The sequence below is a fragment of the Neopsephotus bourkii genome, unplaced genomic scaffold (assembly GCF_033783945.1).
Source record: "Neopsephotus bourkii isolate Nb327-2 ecotype Australia unplaced genomic scaffold, CSIRO-AGI_Nbou_v1 NB_1707, whole genome shotgun sequence".
In the NCBI taxonomy this organism is placed as follows: domain Eukaryota; kingdom Metazoa; phylum Chordata; class Aves; order Psittaciformes; family Psittacidae; genus Neopsephotus; species Neopsephotus bourkii.
In genome coordinates, this window is record NW_026902181.1 from 7,295,943 (window position 1) to 7,313,108 (window position 17,166).

The 17,166-nt window shown below is 44.0% G+C and overlaps 1 protein-coding gene across 1 annotated transcript; it reads right to left on the reverse strand.

Moving 5' to 3' along the window:
- Positions 1–308: 308 nt before the first annotated feature.
- DIO3 (iodothyronine deiodinase 3) lies at positions 309–2,194 on the reverse strand. The gene has a single exon (XM_061376486.1). It carries the CDS (start codon positions 1,746–1,748, stop codon positions 924–926), a length of 825 nt encoding a protein of 274 aa, XP_061232470.1. The 5' UTR covers positions 1,749–2,194; the 3' UTR covers positions 309–923.
- Between the last annotated feature and the right edge of the window lie 14,972 nt (positions 2,195–17,166).

Genomic DNA, 17,166 nt, shown 5'->3' on the forward strand with positions numbered 1-17,166 from the left:
CTTTGCTCTCCCAGGGCTCAGCCCCAGGGGCGGCTCAGAGGGGCCAGAACAGGAGCGCGCGGTCCTGCGGGCCGGTGTCTAGGAGCACAGAGATGCTCCCTCCCCTGGGGGTCCCGGGGTTTGAATTTCCCCCCTGGGGACGCCTGATACACCCCGTTCTCCTCGTTTGTCGCCCTAGCCCCCAGCAGCGCATCCTCTCCCGCCGGCCGGTTCGTTTTCCACCCTCCGGCTGTGGGAGGGTGCTGTGAGGCAGGCAAAAGGGAAAGTGAACATAGCGGTCTGGAAATAGAGGCAGTCAAGGTTAAACGTGTATTTACTGAACCTTTATTATTTAAAAAAATTCATAAAAAAAAAGGTGAACGAACGTCTTACAAAACCCCCCCCACATAAATAGGACATTCCGTTCAGCTCTGGCTATTGGCAGTTCTAGTACTTGACAACATCAGACGCGATTTCTTGGCATTAGAGGGACCCATTTCAAAATCGGTCATCACAAAGAAATACTAGAAATCCCAGTTAGCACTTGCTAGGCAGCACGGAGCACTTGTACACAACTTTCAGACACACACCCGCGCACACACGCAGCTGGGAGCAGATCCCGTAGGAAGAGAGCCTCCTTAAGAAATAGTAAACGCTTCTTAAAAAAAAAAAAAAAAAAGAAAGGAAAAAGAAAGAGTTATTTACAAAACGCACATGGACATACAGTATTGACAGAGCGTGGCTGGCAAATCAACGTGATTTGAATAGAGAAAGGCTATGGCACATCTTGCTCGAAAGCTCGCACAGCAGCCTCCTTCGAGTGTCCCCGGGGAAGACAGCTCCTGCCACCGCGCCGCAGCGCTTTCTCTCTCCCCACCTCTCCCTCCCCCCCTCACCCCCCCCCCTCACACCTTTCCACCTCTGCACTTCTCCCCAGGTCTTTTTTACACTTGGATGACCACCGTGCTGGGGCTCTGGAGGCGGGTTTTGTACTGGTCTAACCAGCTTCTCAGCTCCGAGATCTTGTAGCCCTCTGGTCCTCTGCCTCCCTGGTACATCACCTTCTCCTCCTGGATGATGTAGAGCCTCTCGAAGTAGGCACCGTAGGCGGCGCTGGAAGCATTGTCCATAGTGTCTACGGCCAGCGGGCAATCGGGTGCCCCTTCTCGCATCAGCTGAGCTGCCCGCAGCCGGTCCTGGAGGCACTGGTGCTTGGGGATGTTGTAGGCTGCGTCCGAGCTGACCCAGCCGTCGGACGGGTGTGCTTCTTCGATGTACACCAGCAGGAAGTCAGCAATGTCCACGAAGTGCGAGGCCAGGCGCTGGAAGGACCTCAGGCGGGCCATGAATGGGGGTCAGGTGCAGCTGCCGAAGTTGAGGATGAGGGGTCTCTTGCCGCGGGCGAAGTCCAGGATGCGGATTCTCTTCTGCCCGTCCAGCTGGATCACCTCGGGGTTGGGGGCCAAGGAGCCCACGTGCGCCGACTTGAAGAAGTCCAGTTTCTGCCCGTGCCACACGGCTTTCAGCGACTCCAGCGTGAACATGCGGTTGGAGTCGGACACGCAGACCGGGGGGTCGTCAGGGGGCGGCCCCTCGCTGGCACCGGCCACCTCCTCCGCCGTGGGCATCGTCAGCATCTTCTTCCTAATGCACAGAAAATCCAGGAGCCAGAGCATCACGGCGGTGAGCAGGAAGCGGGGGAAGAGAAGGATGCAGGCGGCCGCCTGGGTGAGCAGCTGCAAGGTGTGAACGCCAAGGGAGTGGAGCATCGCAGCGGCTTATGCTGCAGGGCGCTGGCTGCTGGGGGGTCTCCACACACCCTGCTTGCTGGGGTCTGTGCAGCACAGCTGAGATCCCGCTTCTCTTTAAGCCCATTTTATAGTCAGGGATTTAAATGAAAAGTGACTCCACCTCCGGCCAGAACCCGCCCCTCTGGAACTTGAGCCTGGGGATTACCTACCCCTCCACTCTAATGACCTAAAAATACACAGACAAAAGGGGAGAGAGCCCCGGCGGGAGCTGCGAGGGACGTGCAACAAAGCAGGGAGCAGCCGCTATCGGGCACAGGCACAGACTCCGAGATAGGGCACCGCCGGGGTTCCCGGTCGCAGATAGCGGCAAGCTCTTGCAAACAGCCCCGCCAAGGGCAGTGCAACAGGAGCAGCCCGCGCCCCTGTCTCTCTCCGCACTGGGTGTGCGAGCGCGGGGCTGGTGCCGCGCCGGAGCGGCAGCCGGGTCCCCAGGCCGTCCCGGCAGCAACCTGCAGGTGACAGGGACTGGCCGTCCGCGCCGCATCCCTCACAGTGTTTCCCTCCCCACCCCGCCAACCCAGTGGCCCCTAGGCACGGCCTCCGCCCCGCCACACGCCCCGCCGTCGCCGCGGGGGTACCCGGGCTCGAACCCGCGGACACGGTGCGCTCGCATCCTCCCCCCGCGGCGGCGGCAAGGGCGGCGGCCGCTGCCCCTGCGCCTAGCCATGCCGTCGCTTCGCGGCGCGCGGCCCTGTCCCGAGCTGGGGGGTGTCAGGTGGGCGCGGGCCGGCGGGCGCTGCCACGAGGCGGAGGCGGGGCGCGGAGCGCGCTCCGGCCGCTAGGGGTAGCTGTTGCCCGAGAAGCAGCGGCCGCGGCGCTGGGCAGCCGTGGGCCTCTGTCGCCGCCAGGTCGGGAGGTGTGCGGGGCCGCGCCGGCTCGCCCGGCCCCCAGCAGGAGGGTGCTTGCAGCCGTCCTCCGGCGGCGGGTTTCCTGTTGGGGTGGGGGTCATCGTCCTCCCCCTCGGGCCCTAGGGAATGAGGATCGCGGCAGGGAGCCGCGGGGCCAGAGGAAGCTGTGGGGGGTGCGCCGGGGTGTGAAGGCGGGGCTCAGTCGCGCTGCAGCTGCGCTTCCGAGCGCGGTCGAGGCCGGCCTGGTCAGGACAGTCCCTGCTTCCCCGGGGAGGATTATGCTCCCGGTTGCGGGGTGTGCCTCGCCCGGCCCGGGGCTTCTCCTGGGAGCTCCACCGTAAATGCGGAGCTTGGGCCCTCTCGGTGTTTCCGGGAGCAGGGGATGGATACATGGTGAAGGCGACAGGTGAGTGCTGTTCTACCATGTCCCCTCTTCACGGGGGGCCTGCTGCATCCAGGTGAGCTGTAAGTCAGGGCAGACGCTCCTTTACGGTGAGCCAGGAGGAAGCAGCAATGTGTTTTTTCCTGTTGTCATGTGAAGCATAAACACAAGGTTCTCGTATGAGTAGATCTAACAAGGTCCTTGGACAGATGGCTGAAGTGTCACCCTGTGGGTATGGCCAGGTAGGCATCTGTAACCATCCTCACAACAGGGCTTGTGTTAAGTTGGGTGGGTGGGTGTTTTGGTAGCAAAGTGCTTCCAGTACTCAGTACTGAACACAGACCGTCTGCCTTCAGTCTTCACCCAGTCAGGAGGAATTTATCTGTAAGTTCTTTCTTGCTGAACTATATGGAGACCTGTCCCAGTGGTATGGAGCTTAAACCTACTTTGGTGTATACACACAACCCTAGACAAAATACGCTAGCTCTGCTTGCAGCTTTGCCCCCCCACTGATGCAGGGTTCCAAGCTCGCACCCTCCCCATAATTTCTCATCATTTTCTCCAGCAAAGGCTAGCTAGCTGGTGTCCAAAATGCTGAACACTGCCCTCTGCTATGCAAATCTGACTCACGTACGCCCGAGCTGCTGCTGCAGCTACCACTCACCCAGGTGCCTGCCATGCTGACCTGGGGACACAGGATCCAAGCATTCAATGTGCATGTGGGTCCTGGACACCCCATTTCTGCCTGTGGCCAACATCAGGTCTCTAGCTGCAGAGTCCCAGAGTGCCTGAGGACCTGCAGCTCCTCCTGGGTGCAGCCTGTGCTTCTCCAAATGAGACTGTGCGTGTCTCCGTGCCTCCTGTCTAACATCTGCAACATGGAAAAATCAATGCTGAGCCTCCTCGTGGGAGTCCAGGCAGCTTACTTCATTTTTATGTAACTTATTACGAGAACTCTGAATAAAAGGCAAAATTAAAATCTCATTTTATTTTTTCTTTATCGGGTTCCTAATAGGCTGTTGGAGAGCAATCTAATCAGGCGCCTGGTTTGCAGCACCCCGGTGTGTGTCTTCAGCTGGTGTCAACAGCACATGAACGGAACTCAGCGTTTTAGCATCTGAATGGAAATGTATGCTCCCGTCCTCATAATGCCACATTCCTACACTAGCCTGATTAATAACCTTTTCTGGCATTCTGTGGTACTCAGTCCAGGGAAAATTACTGAGTAGATATTTACTATATTGTCAAACTTATTTTGAACTCTTCATGTGGGCCTCTCACCACCTCTCTGTGCAGTTATGCAATCTTAAAAACCACAAATTAAAGCCTCTAAACAGATGCAATAAATTGTGGTAACTGTGAAGAAACCCCCAGGAAAAAAATTGATCTCTCAAAGCGACCTCTGCAAACTATGCTGACAGACAAAAGCCTGAGTAAACAGATGGGTTTGCAACCTTGAATATCAACAAACTTTGCTCTACTAGATCAGTGAGAGATATTCCAAGGAAAAAAAAAAGTCTTTGGTCTTGTATAGCTTATTTGTAGCTGGAAGGGACTTCAGAAATGACTTTTTCTCCATTCCCTGGAAACAACTTTGCTTTATAGCTTGAAGGAGACTTTTGAATTGGGGTTTCCTATTCAGCTGTGGATAGAGCAGAGAATGAAGCATTTTGCTGCAGTTGCACCCTGCTATACTTTCCTGCCATAGCAAAATTCAAGTATAACCTGAGGATGCTGTTTCTTAGTGAAACAGTGGCTCTGCGTGGCTCTACAAGCCATGCACTGATGCGTCAGTTGAAGTACAGCGCTTGCGTATTTAGACAAAACTCCGTGGGAAAGTGTGGAATTCCTTCTGCAGCTCCTTGGTTCTCGGGAAGTTTGAAGTGATGTGTTGCTGCTGTCCTTACTTCTGTGTTCTGCTGGACCTTTTTCAAAATCCTGTGTTTTCACGCCAGTAACCCCTCTATCTACGTCACAAGGGCTGTACCAGCCAGCTGGATCTTGGATTATTTTTAGGTATGTGAAGGTAGTCAGTCTTTCTAGGAATCCATATCGCTGCTGCTAATAGTGTGGGAACTTATGTCTTCCTGCACTCTGAGGATTTCATAGAATATACCCTAAAACATGGGATTAACAGTGACACATCTGGTTATGGGTGTTTTTTACTCTTCTGTATGTGGTCTGTGTTTCAGCAGTCACTAACTTAAATATATGTAAGTTTGTATGTGTGTGTCTGCACAAGTGCACATACAAGGCTCACATTATTTTCTTCTTTTGAGAATTTTATAGTTGTAGTTTTTCCCCATTTGATAAATGGAATTCATAGCTCTTTTAAGTTCTTTTCAAAAACAGGAGCTACAAAATAAATTCAAGTGACTTATAAAAATAAAACCTCAAAAAGCTGAAATTAAAACCATCAGGTCTGCTTTGTTGTAGAGGATGTGTTGAAATGGTATATTTACATGTTTATTTTCTATTTTATAATTTCCTGTGCAAAGGCACGCAATACTTTCTGAGAGGAAACTAAATGTATTTTGGAAGAGTTCCACCTCTCATGTCATCTAAGCTACATGTCGTTAATATGTTTGTTAGAACAGTAAAGGAAATGAAAAAGACTTTTGCTGACGTTTGGATCCATCCCTGGAATAAGAGCTGGATGATTTCTTTCCATGTAAGTGGCTCCCCAGTGGCTGCAGAGAGCTCCAGTAGTGTAGTGGTGAATAACTCACCTGTCTGGTATCCGTAAGAAGTAGGTAAATGCTGTATTGCTGAAATTGGAGGTGGATAAACTCCATCTGCATTTGTTTGCTCTTAGTGACACCTCCGGAAAAAAATTGCCATAAACTGGAGTCTGAGCATGGCTCTGGCTGTCTCTGGACCTACATCCCTCTTAATCTTTCATCATGTTTTTCTTTTCCTACCTTGTGTTTGTTTTTCTTTCTTTTCTTTATTTGTCTTTAAAAAATCAATATATGTGACTCAGAAAAAAAACATGAGAAGAAGCACTCAGCCAATGATTTGAGTAGCTTTGAGAACTGAAAGGAAAAAACTGCCATGCCACAGACTGGTCTATAAAATTATAGACAGAGCCATGGAATTTGACTCTCCCACCCTAGCCTGGCATTCTCATCCTTGAATATGTGACAAGTATGTCATGTATGATGAAGAGGTTCCTTGCATTTCCCCTCTCCTCACACTTCTTGCTGACTCTGTGATGAATTCGGAAGGAATCATTTAGTTTGGAGTAAAGGCTGATTCCACAGCTACATCTCTGTTAGTGCTACATTCAGGTCTTTCCCTGAGCGTGGAAATGTGGCAACCAACATTTTCTTGAGTCTGTGAGCCACCCACCAAAGCTTTGCAGCATGAACAAACGTACTGTTCTCCGGATATGTTAATGGGCTTCTGCATCTGCCTCTGCACTGCTGCTTGCTGATACCCCTTTTGTGCTAGCTAGCTGTGGTAGAAATGAGATAACCAACAGGCTTCAGGTTAAAGAATTCTGGTTTTAAACCCAGGTGATTTAGGTGACTGGGTTTACTTTAGGACCCCTAAAATAGTGTATAACAGCACAACTTAAAGTGTAACTTGATGAATGCCAAAAGGCACATTCTTTCCACCCTTCTTCCACCCTTCTTCCTTACTTCTGCTTGCACTGTGTCATGTGTGATCTTCCATTGACCTGCAGTGACCTGATTCAGGGACTAAGGGGGCAGAAAAACTTTGCTTTAGAAAAATCAGTTATTTTTTTCCTGACAGGTTTGTTCCCTAAACTGGATCATGACAAAGGGAATGATCATGTTTGTTGCAGAGAAGGCACAAGGGAAATGGCCACAGCGTGTGGCCAAAGCAGGGTTAACAGAACTGCTCCATCAGACTGCCCTAGCAATACTATCAAACTGCCCCAGGGTGGAACTGCAATTGAGAATATATTAAGAGCAGAAATTTTCTGAATAAGCTTCACTGCATGGAAAATGTAGGTAGTCTTACCCTTTTGAGTAGTAGAAGAGTACAGGAGATATACAGGAGATGACAGTGGCTGTCACAAGGTCCTGCTGGGCAATGTCGCCGAAAGGGGTGCACAGCCAGCTTCTGGGGTAAGCCAGCAATGTCAACTTCAGCAGCATCTGCTAACACACTTCCTCCAGCAGTAGGAAATGAGATTATCCAGAACCCCCCATGCCAAGCACATCTTTGCTACGCACCAAGCAAACTGCTCAAAAGCTGCTACGGCTCAAGAGCTCAGGCTGGACCCCCTGGTAGTACAGTATAATTATAGTCAACTGAATGGTTTGCTCTGCAGCAAAGACAGCAGTCTCATCCAGAAGTGGAACCCCATAGAGTTATACTTAGTCGGCAACTTTATACACATTGAATACAGATGAAGTCCTTGGCAGAAAGAGAAAATACTTCTTCCATTGTCTTTGGTCATACCAGTTTCAGGTGTGATACAAAGGAGGATGAGGAGATGCAATTTGCTTGAAACTAAATCTTCTCTAAGAAGATTGTAACAGAATTCATCACATGCAGTGTTGTTTTTTTTTTTTATAACAGTATATTTCAACATATGACATCAAATTTCAATACATTAACACTGTTCAGAAAGATGACAAGAGCCTGATAACTAAGTATAGATTTTAATCTTTTAAATGGCAACAGGACAAGGTTTATTTTCTCAGAATGTTAAAGGTACGCTTTTGAGTTGACAGACTGGGTCCAGGCTTTGTGGAGGTAAGTGAAACTAGTCCTTTGAGCTTCCTTGCCATGGGGAAATCTCACTGCTGCCTGGCAGTCTTTGTCTCAGGCTGATGCTCAGAGCCCCAAGGTTTCTGTGGTGAAAGTCATGAGCGATCAGTGGCAAAACTCCTGATGCCTTCCTTGTGATCAGGATTGGCTGAAACATGATAACAGACAAAATGAAGGCTGAAGGCTCAGGGTGTGATTTCCATCATCTCACTTTCCTTAGAAGTGCAGTAAAATATGAAGGTTTAAAAAATAATATAATCTAATAATTCTCAGGTTTTCCGGTAATTGCACGTGCCCTGCCTGAACCAGTATACACATTTGAATTTTCAGTCTGTAACAGACTCAGAGGGGAAGGCATGAAAAAAAGGCATTTAGAAAACATTTATTCAAGAAAAATCTTTGGGGATCATGCCTAGGATAATCTTTTTCAGGGTGACCCTCATTTTCTACAATATAATGGTTTTACCCAGCAGTGGTTTAACGGTTTGGAATAAGCTGTAGAGTAAAGAAACAAATACTTTAGCAAGAATGGAGGAGTTTTACCGAGAAAGGCAGGAGTATCAGCCCACTTTTGAATACAGAGTGGGGATGATTCATCCACTGACCTTTTATCCCCAACATCACTAAAATGTGTATTACATACATAATGTGGACTGGTTTTGTGTAAATGATCGCTTTAAGCATGACAGACCCGTTTGAAGCAAGCAGCATACCAATCAGGAGGCTAGAAGGCACCATTGCTGTGCACTTAGTCTCTATCAAATAACTCGCTTAAAGCCTTTTCTTTGAACATAAATGTTTATGAAGTTTTCCAGTCATTTTTTTTTCCTGGCATTTGCCCCACTATTCAGTATTTTTAGCCACGTAAAATGGCATTATGCTATTGCTGAATTTTGTTTCTTTCAGCCCATGATGATTTATAAGTCTTGATTTCCAGGATACTCCCTTGAAGTTACCTTCTCTTTGTGACCTCAGGATTTCTATTCCCAGACCTGTGGTATTTATTTTTACTATTTCTGTGGTTGGGTTTTGGCAGTGTTATTTTAGATTAATGACAAACATACATGAGAACTGAAAGGAATACACATCTTAATCTCCTAATTTAATACATGGCTTGTTTATCAATAATAGAAAGAAGCTTCTGGACAGTTTGACACATCATAGGGCTCTGCAGCCAGATAGAAAGATTTTGAGCTGCATGTAATTCTTCATTTGTTCCAAAATAGATGCAATTTGCTTATTTTATATTGCAGCACGGTATTTCTTTCTCAGACTTTGCCCAGAAAGAATTGGAAGTGGAAGTCAGTTAGTTTGGACAACTATGCATTGTTTATATGGAATATTTTAATTGTCATAAAATTGTGTAAACCTGCTAGCTTCTCTGCTCTTGTATGAACAAAAGAGCTTTGGCATAACAGGGGCCTGAATTTCTGTGATATTTTTCCTTTTATGCAGGAAACTGCAAATAATTTAATGCTCACATGAAATTACTCAGCATTTTACTCAATATTTGAATTTTCCTCATAAGCAGTATATTTTGCTTTCATCATATATCCAGTAATTTTAACTACATCTGCCATCTTTTCTACATCTTTTCACTTTCTCTGTGTATTCTTGTTCACCTTCATTGTTTGTTTACTTAGGCTTAATTCCTTTCCTACACAGTCTACTGTGAATAAAATGTTCCTCTGAAAATGATTAATTTTGCACTTTGTTTACAGAATAGTCTTGCGATGTTATATCTGATACTAATTAGCAGGAAAACAGAAATAAAAGGAGAAACATTATTTCTCACCACAAATCATTTTAATTCACTGGGATCAGGATCTGACCCAAAATGTTTAGGTTAGCTCAACAGCTCAAGATGATTTGAAGGGTCTCAATGTTTATGCCTAACAGCGCGTCCTCCTATGACTTTTTATTTTTAGCTGCTCAACAGTTCTTACTTTCTGTGAATTTTAAAGTTATTCTTAGACTAAGCAATACAGTCTCTTCACAGGGAAAAAAACTGTGACAAGCATAGAGCTATGTAATGCAGCTCATCATTTCATAGGGCCCGTCATTTCCACCTGAAGCTCTGTCAGGAAAAAAAGAAAAACAACCAAAGATTAAATGGTTGCATTAAGCTTTGATATTAAATTTTGAGTTCCGGTTCACTATTTGCAGTGTGTGAATTATTGTGGCTACCAGGAGCAGTCCACTATCCTCTGTGAAACTTAATTTAAGGGCCAAAAATTACCTCTGAACATTAACATATGTGCAAACCTGCTTCCCGGAATCCAGCCGTACTTTTATTTCTGACATTTTATTAAAATTGATTTTGTAAGAGTATTAATCCCTTGGTGCTGGTTCTCACCTGGAACCACATTTGAATTTTGTAAAACAAGAAAATGGTGTTTTCTTAAAAAAGGTATTAATAACCCCTTTTCAGAAACAGAAATCATATACAAAGTGGGGAATATATATGCGAATAAAATGGATCAAAGTGATGTAAGCACACTAGTACAAAGAGGAGAGAGTTCTGAAATGCATATTCATTGCCAACGAACCCTGGATTTACTAGGTACTGCGAGAATGTTTTTTTTTAAGAACAATTATGTTGCATTTGGACAAACTGACATTTTCTCTCTTAACTAATTTTAATTGGCATTATGCTCCCACTGAGCCAAAAAAAAGGAATACAGCAGCAAAATATAAATTAAAGTAGGAGTAAAGTATCTCAGCTGATGAAAGCATAGACGGAAGACTGAAGCCTTTTTTACAAATACCTTCTTCAAAGCGGTGTGGTCCTCAGGCAGCTGTGGCCTGTGCCTGTTCCTTGGCCTCTTTTACAGATGTTGACATCGCACTGCCAATGAAGCAGCTGTCACTTTTTACCAGTGTAATGCCTGCCAGCAGCCAGCTCAGAAGTGCTGCTTTTAATTAAATTTCTGATTTCAGTTGAATTTTGGTTTGCAGCTCACAGCTAACAGAGATTTTCAGGGTGGGGTCTTATAGGGCATTAGGGGTATTTCAAGCACCTTTGTGTTAGAGAGATCTATTCTGAAACATCAAACATCACCTTAAAATTAGTTATATTTTTGTCCTCATTACTTGTGAGAGCTCTTTGAGGATCTCACTGCTGTAATGGCTAGAATTATTCATATTTCCAGCTTAAGTGTATCTATGGTGGATTTACACCGTTTGTTCATGTGCCAACATTGTCTCTTTGCTGAAGCAGTTTTCCTGCCTCCCCTTTCTCTGTGTGTTGAAGAATCATAGAATAGCTTAAAGGAAAAGACCTTTAAGATCATCAAGGGCAGTCCTATATCCCCTTGGGCACTGCTCCACTGTGGCTGATAAGCCAAACTCTAATGGGGTATATCGACACTGATGGGGACAGGCAGATTCAGATTCTCTCTGCTAATGAACTGAGTGAGCTGGGGTCTAAACTGGCCCTCTCCTCATGCCTGTAGGGCTATGGCAGTGTGATGCTAAGCCTGAGCTGGTGAGTTCTGTGGGAGATTTCATTAGCACTGTGCTAATTCAGTCTATACGGATTCTGGGCCAGTACGAGGCCATCTGAGGCTCATATTGGTCTGCACCTGTTTATTCAGATGTGCTCACAGTCACTTCTCATGAGATGGATTTTCCATTTCTCTGATCCTCCTACAAGTCATCTTCTGCACCTGTTTCATGTCAAGTCTGTTTTCCTGCACTGTATAGGAAGAGATTAATTGGAGAACAAGAGATGGCTGTACCCTCTCGTCCTTTTCCTTGCATTAGCACTGCTTGACGCAGCATATGGTCACTGCTTCAGTACAATCATTCTCATCAGTCTGGTTGATGTCTGGAAGTCCTAAACAAACAAAATGCAGCTTGACAGCTGAACACCTGGGCAATGAGTATGGCACATTAGGGACATGCTGGGTGTACCCTATGTGTGCTATGTTATTTGATTGATGCTGTGCAATACAGCTTGAACCTACCTGAAACCCAAAGGACAAATTAGAAGTTTATATATAGTAGTTCTGGAGCCTCCCTGTTGTATCAGCCAATGCACTGCATAGTCAACCCACCTTGGTGGGGCTAGTGCATCCAGAGAGCATTGGGCGGATTGTTCACTCACTGGCCATCTGTGCCACTCATTTTTCCCACAGGCTGGATTTCCTGCTCATGCAGTGCATGGCATGGGATTTCCCAGACACAAACATGGGAGCCCAGGCACATGCTCAGGGGCCGTGTGGCAGGGCTGTTGCTGTGGCTGTCCCCCATATGGAGCACAGCTGTGTCTGTCCTTGAAAGGGGTGACCTAAATTTTGCACAGTATTCCAGTGACATATGACCAGCACATCCATTGCTGCTGGAAATACCTGTGTGGTTTTGAATTGTACTTCACCATGCCTGCCTCTCTTTAGGGCCTTATGCTAACCCTGAATTTGACTGAACCAGCTAGAATTTTCTCCTCCATGTGCAGCTGGCAACTGTCCAGTCTATAGTGATATTTTTTCACTGCCAGCTTTATGAAACTGAGCTAGGAAATTCTGGATTCCATCCTGGTTGTACTGCTTCAGTCCTTGGAGTCATGCAGTTCTAGGGAAACAGCCCAGTTCTGTTCTGAATGCTCACAGATTTCATAAGCTCATTCCCAGTTTTTTGCACCCCAGTTTTCTGTCATCTCTGCTGACAATATTCCTGTAATGATGTTTGATCGTGATAATCAGCAGACGGCAGATAACCTTAGCTGATGTATGCTGTCACAGCTTTTGCTATCAAAATAGTACTGGTAGTGTTTCCAGCTAAGGTTCTGCCAGAATGTAATTAGAAATGTACCTTTAAAATGTGATACTTCTTTGACTACTGTAAACATCTTTTAAAAGAATTCAAATGCTTTGCTTAAAAATATGACTGTGCTTATGAAATAGCTATACCTAGACCAAATTAACACTAAGAGTGTATCATAATATTAAAGATGTTACAATATTAAAGGTTTAGATTTCTATTATTAGGAATATTCTCCCTTGTTTAACCCTGCTGTCACTGTGTTTCCTACATACAGATGACCCCTAGCTATTGCGATAAAGCATGCTGATCTTTCTCAAGTGAGATGCCAGAGAGGTATTGCAACAAGCTCTTGCTTCTTAGCATGACATCAGTCCATTTCAACAGTGGCCTTGGAGCTGGCGTTTAAAGCAGTTTTGTTCTGATACCCAAAGAATTGGGCGTTTTGTTGCTATCATCTTCTCTATGCCACAGGGGCTGTCTTATTCCCATCCCCTCTCTCCAGTTTTATTGCTGTGAAGAATACCGAAGAAATATAAACCAAATGTGTGTCTGAAAACAGTCTAGGTAACAACTCCAAAAGATACAAACTGGGCCACATCTTGCATATGTTCAGCACTGGTGATTTAAGTGTTGACATTGTCATGGTGACAATTAAGAAGCAAGAAGGGGAGGATCCTATATCTGTGTGGTTTAATGGAAATATTTTGGTGCTGATAATCAGCTCTCATCAAGAACCACTCAAACTTAGGCCTAGCAGTGCCCATGGTATGACCCCCTTTTAGAGGGGAGCCAAGCTAGAAGTGCATACTGAGCAGCCCTGGTTTTGGTGAGCAGTATTTCATCTGGAGAACTGGGACAGATGTCGCTTAACTAGTGGGTGCTGACATCACTTTGGACATTAGGTCTTTGATAGGAGATAATAAAATTTGACCATGTGGCAATAAAAGGCAGTGGTGAGGCCACTGGCATTTAATGAATCACTTTTGAAAGTGTTTGGAACTTTTTCCCATTTCTAAGCTATAATCTGTCAGAGAAGGACTTTATAAAAGTATTTATCCTCCATTCTGTGTGTAAAAATTTCTGCTTTATTTGGTCTTTGATTAATTATGTTTTTTTTCTATTAGGAAAGCAAGCCATAACCTGTGTAGGAGTACCCCAAAATGACCTGATATGATTAATACTGTTACAGACTTCAGTTGAATGGGTGCTTCTTCTCCCAGCTGTGGGAACTGAAGAAAGTAAAATATTTCTGAAAAGTTCTTGAATCAACTTTTTCTCTTATAGAGAACTTTCTAGTAGAGAATTAAAGTTGCTTAAGTGTATTTCCTTGCAATGAAAAATCTAAAAATAATAAGGGATCATAAATAAGGTGACATTTATATTCAGTGCAGTTCTCATTGCTATCAAATTCCATAACCACAACCCTCTTGTACAGACATTCAATTTAACAATACATCACTTTTCATTCACAGCTCTTGTAATGCTTGCCCTTGGCCTCCAATAGCTTGCTATTTGCTTGAACTGCAGACGGTAAGCACTTGAAGTAGTGTACATCTGTACTTGTTAGTAATGTTTGCGCAAGGTTTAATTTAGCACCATATATTGTATTGCAGCTTTCACTTTCTGATAAAGGTGATGTGAGGAAATTGTTTTGCTAAGTAGGGACTGCGAAATTCATTACTTACTGTATGTTATTTTAATGTAGTTTTTTTTTTTAATTCTAGGTGGATTTTTGCTATTTGAGGGCTGAACAATGTAATGGTGGAGTTCAGTCTGGGCATTTGTGTCCTGGAGTACATGAGAATGACAGTTACTAAAGAGGTTACTAGCAGCTTTCTGCCAGTTCAGGTATGTAGTGTGATGAGGGTGAAGTTACTCCCTTGTATATAAGACAGAGAAGTTAGAATGCAGCATTTCTTTCCCTGTGTGTGTATTTGAAGCATGGAGTGCAAATTTTTACTTCCTTTTGTGCTCTAATTGAGTTGTATAAGACTGCCCTAAAATTTGCCGTATTTGTAACTGGATAGTGCTATAAATGTGTGTCCAGGTGCCCAAAATGCAACCCTTCTTCTTAAAATAACTTGTCAGTTTATTTTATCTTATTTATTTTTTCTTTTTAATGGAAAAATGAAGTACATTACATTTGTTCATCTGGCCTATTTAATCTCATCCAACCGCGTATCATATGTGACTTAAATATCAAAATGTCATGGGAAACTGTGAGTAATCTGAGGCACTCAAGGTCTGACTAAGGCAACTGTTCAAGGCCGTACTGAGAGATAAAATATTTTTAAAAGACCGTTGGAAGTCCTGGTCCAAGCTGGCATGCCTCAGTTGTGGTGGTGTTGTGAGTGGTGCAATCAGAAACTTCAGAAACTAATGTAAAGCTTCTCTTTTTGTCTGTGTTGCTGCATTTCATTAAAAAGTTATCAACATCATCTGTAACTTCAGCAGCACCTCAGTCTCCACCTTTCGGTCCTTTACTTCTTCCTAATATATTTCCCCAAAGTGGCATTCTTCCAAACTAATAAGCATGGGTAAATGTACATCTACTTGTGGACCACTGGAGACCAGTCTTCACCTAGATGTAACTGTAGATCTACTTGAAGACAATTCCATTAATCGCTACAGAGCCGTAGTTGCTCAGTGCAACTCAGCTTGTCCAAAAGCATGATGTGCTTGTCCGAAAGGAATTCACTGCGGCTATCAATGAAATTCACTCAACAAGTTCATAACAAATTTTGACTATTACTAATACAGTACAAGTGAATGTATTAACAGTGCAATTGTTGTTTGAAAACAGCACTATTGCTTATGAGAGAACAGCTTCTATTTTCCTTGCACAATTTTCACATATTGCTATTCATTTAAAGTGAAAGAGAAATGAATAGAGACTCAGGGTTTGTAATCTGGATATTTTACTATGTCTGTTGTACATATAGTAATTTATTTTAACTTCACTGTGTGTGTTTCTTCTCTCTGTCTCCATTAATATCCTTTAGGAATGACTGGTTTATGTTTTTTTTTTTAAACTATAACTTCAAAAGAGAAATGAGATTTTCTCAGCATGCTAAAATCTTGGGTGGTATACAATGTTGTCATTAGTCATATAATTTAAAATTAACACCATTGGCAAATGCTGCTTTCAAACTTCTATTGAAATATCATAATATATAAAGGCAGAAGGGCTTTTTTTGCTGATCTGGATTTACATTTGTATAATATACAGTCAATAACTTGAGAGATCTTGTTATAGGTTGATTACTCTTTTTCAGTATATCCCTTGTTTTTGTATCCTGTTATTCACTCGAAGGGCTTAATTAAATGAATCAGAGTATAAGCACACATTTGCTGCAACAATCACAATTCCCCAGAGATAATTTTCTTTGGCTTGTCTTGCTGGGATTTCCAGGAAAGTTCCCAGAAGCAGTTTCACAGAATAGAGGGATTTCTCCTTTTAAACCCTTTTTTTGGTGTTACACAAATTTGAATCCAGAAGAGTTTAATTTTTGAGAAATAACCGTGAATGCTACATGCATGTGTGCCTCTATAATAACCAAATCTTCAGAATAAATTGAATTTAAGTTGAATCTTATTTGATTTCTGTGGTTGGCTTTGGAAACATTTGGTAGTTATTTTCCATTGAAATTCACAGCCGCTTGGGGCAGCAATATGCTTAAATGTTTCTCTTGTTATTTCGTCTCTGTAATCTTACTTTTAAAAGTGTTTTTTTCCCTTATTTCCTCTTTTGTGTATACTTGTCTTTTACATGGCAATAGATAATTCTGCATTTGGTGTTGGTGGTCTTCGTCTTAGTGTGTGTGTATCTGTGTTGAAGGGGAACAGTTTGTAGCTCTGTAAAGAGTGTTGTTCTTTGATTTTGAGAAAAGGAGATGGAGAGATTTTAGTTTACATTCATATGGCTGAAATAAAAATGCGTCCTCTCCATTCAAGAATGTGGCTGTGATTTTCCAAAATGACTTGTAAAGCTTAGATGACTCCATTTATGGGTGACTACACTGGCACATTTTTCAGAAACAAGTCTTAAGCAGAGAAGGTTCAGCATTACAGGCATTTTTAACAGGACAAGCTGCCCCAAAGAACTAGCAAAACTTTCAACTGCTGCTGACTGCGAGTGCAGTGCAGTTCTCCTGGTCTCTGCTGCATGTGTTGGGTCAAGGTGCTTGATTCTGTATTAGACTTTAAATAAAGATGATTCATGTCTCAGTGTACTGAGAGTCTGATGATAACAGGCATTGAAGAAGCACATGGAATAAGTCAAAAGGGAGAAGTTCTTCTGGTATTTATTTATTTAGCTTATAAACATAGAGATTAAATAAAGATATTTCTACGAGAGCAAGTGAAACCTTCTTAGCACACAGCAGACTGACAAGGTACAAGCCAGCTTTAATTCAGAAACTCTACTGCTATGTCAGCACACCACAGTGTAACAGGAAATATTAACTCAGGTAATAGCAGGCAAAGTAACCTGCTAACCTTGTTGCACAATGTTTGTGCTCATGCCTAAGAGCTCAACTGGTGTTTGTTGCGACTAAGTGTTATACCTAGGAGCTCCAGCTGATACATGATTCCAAATGGCAAATACAAACTAAGAAAGAGAACCTGCTTCCAAAAC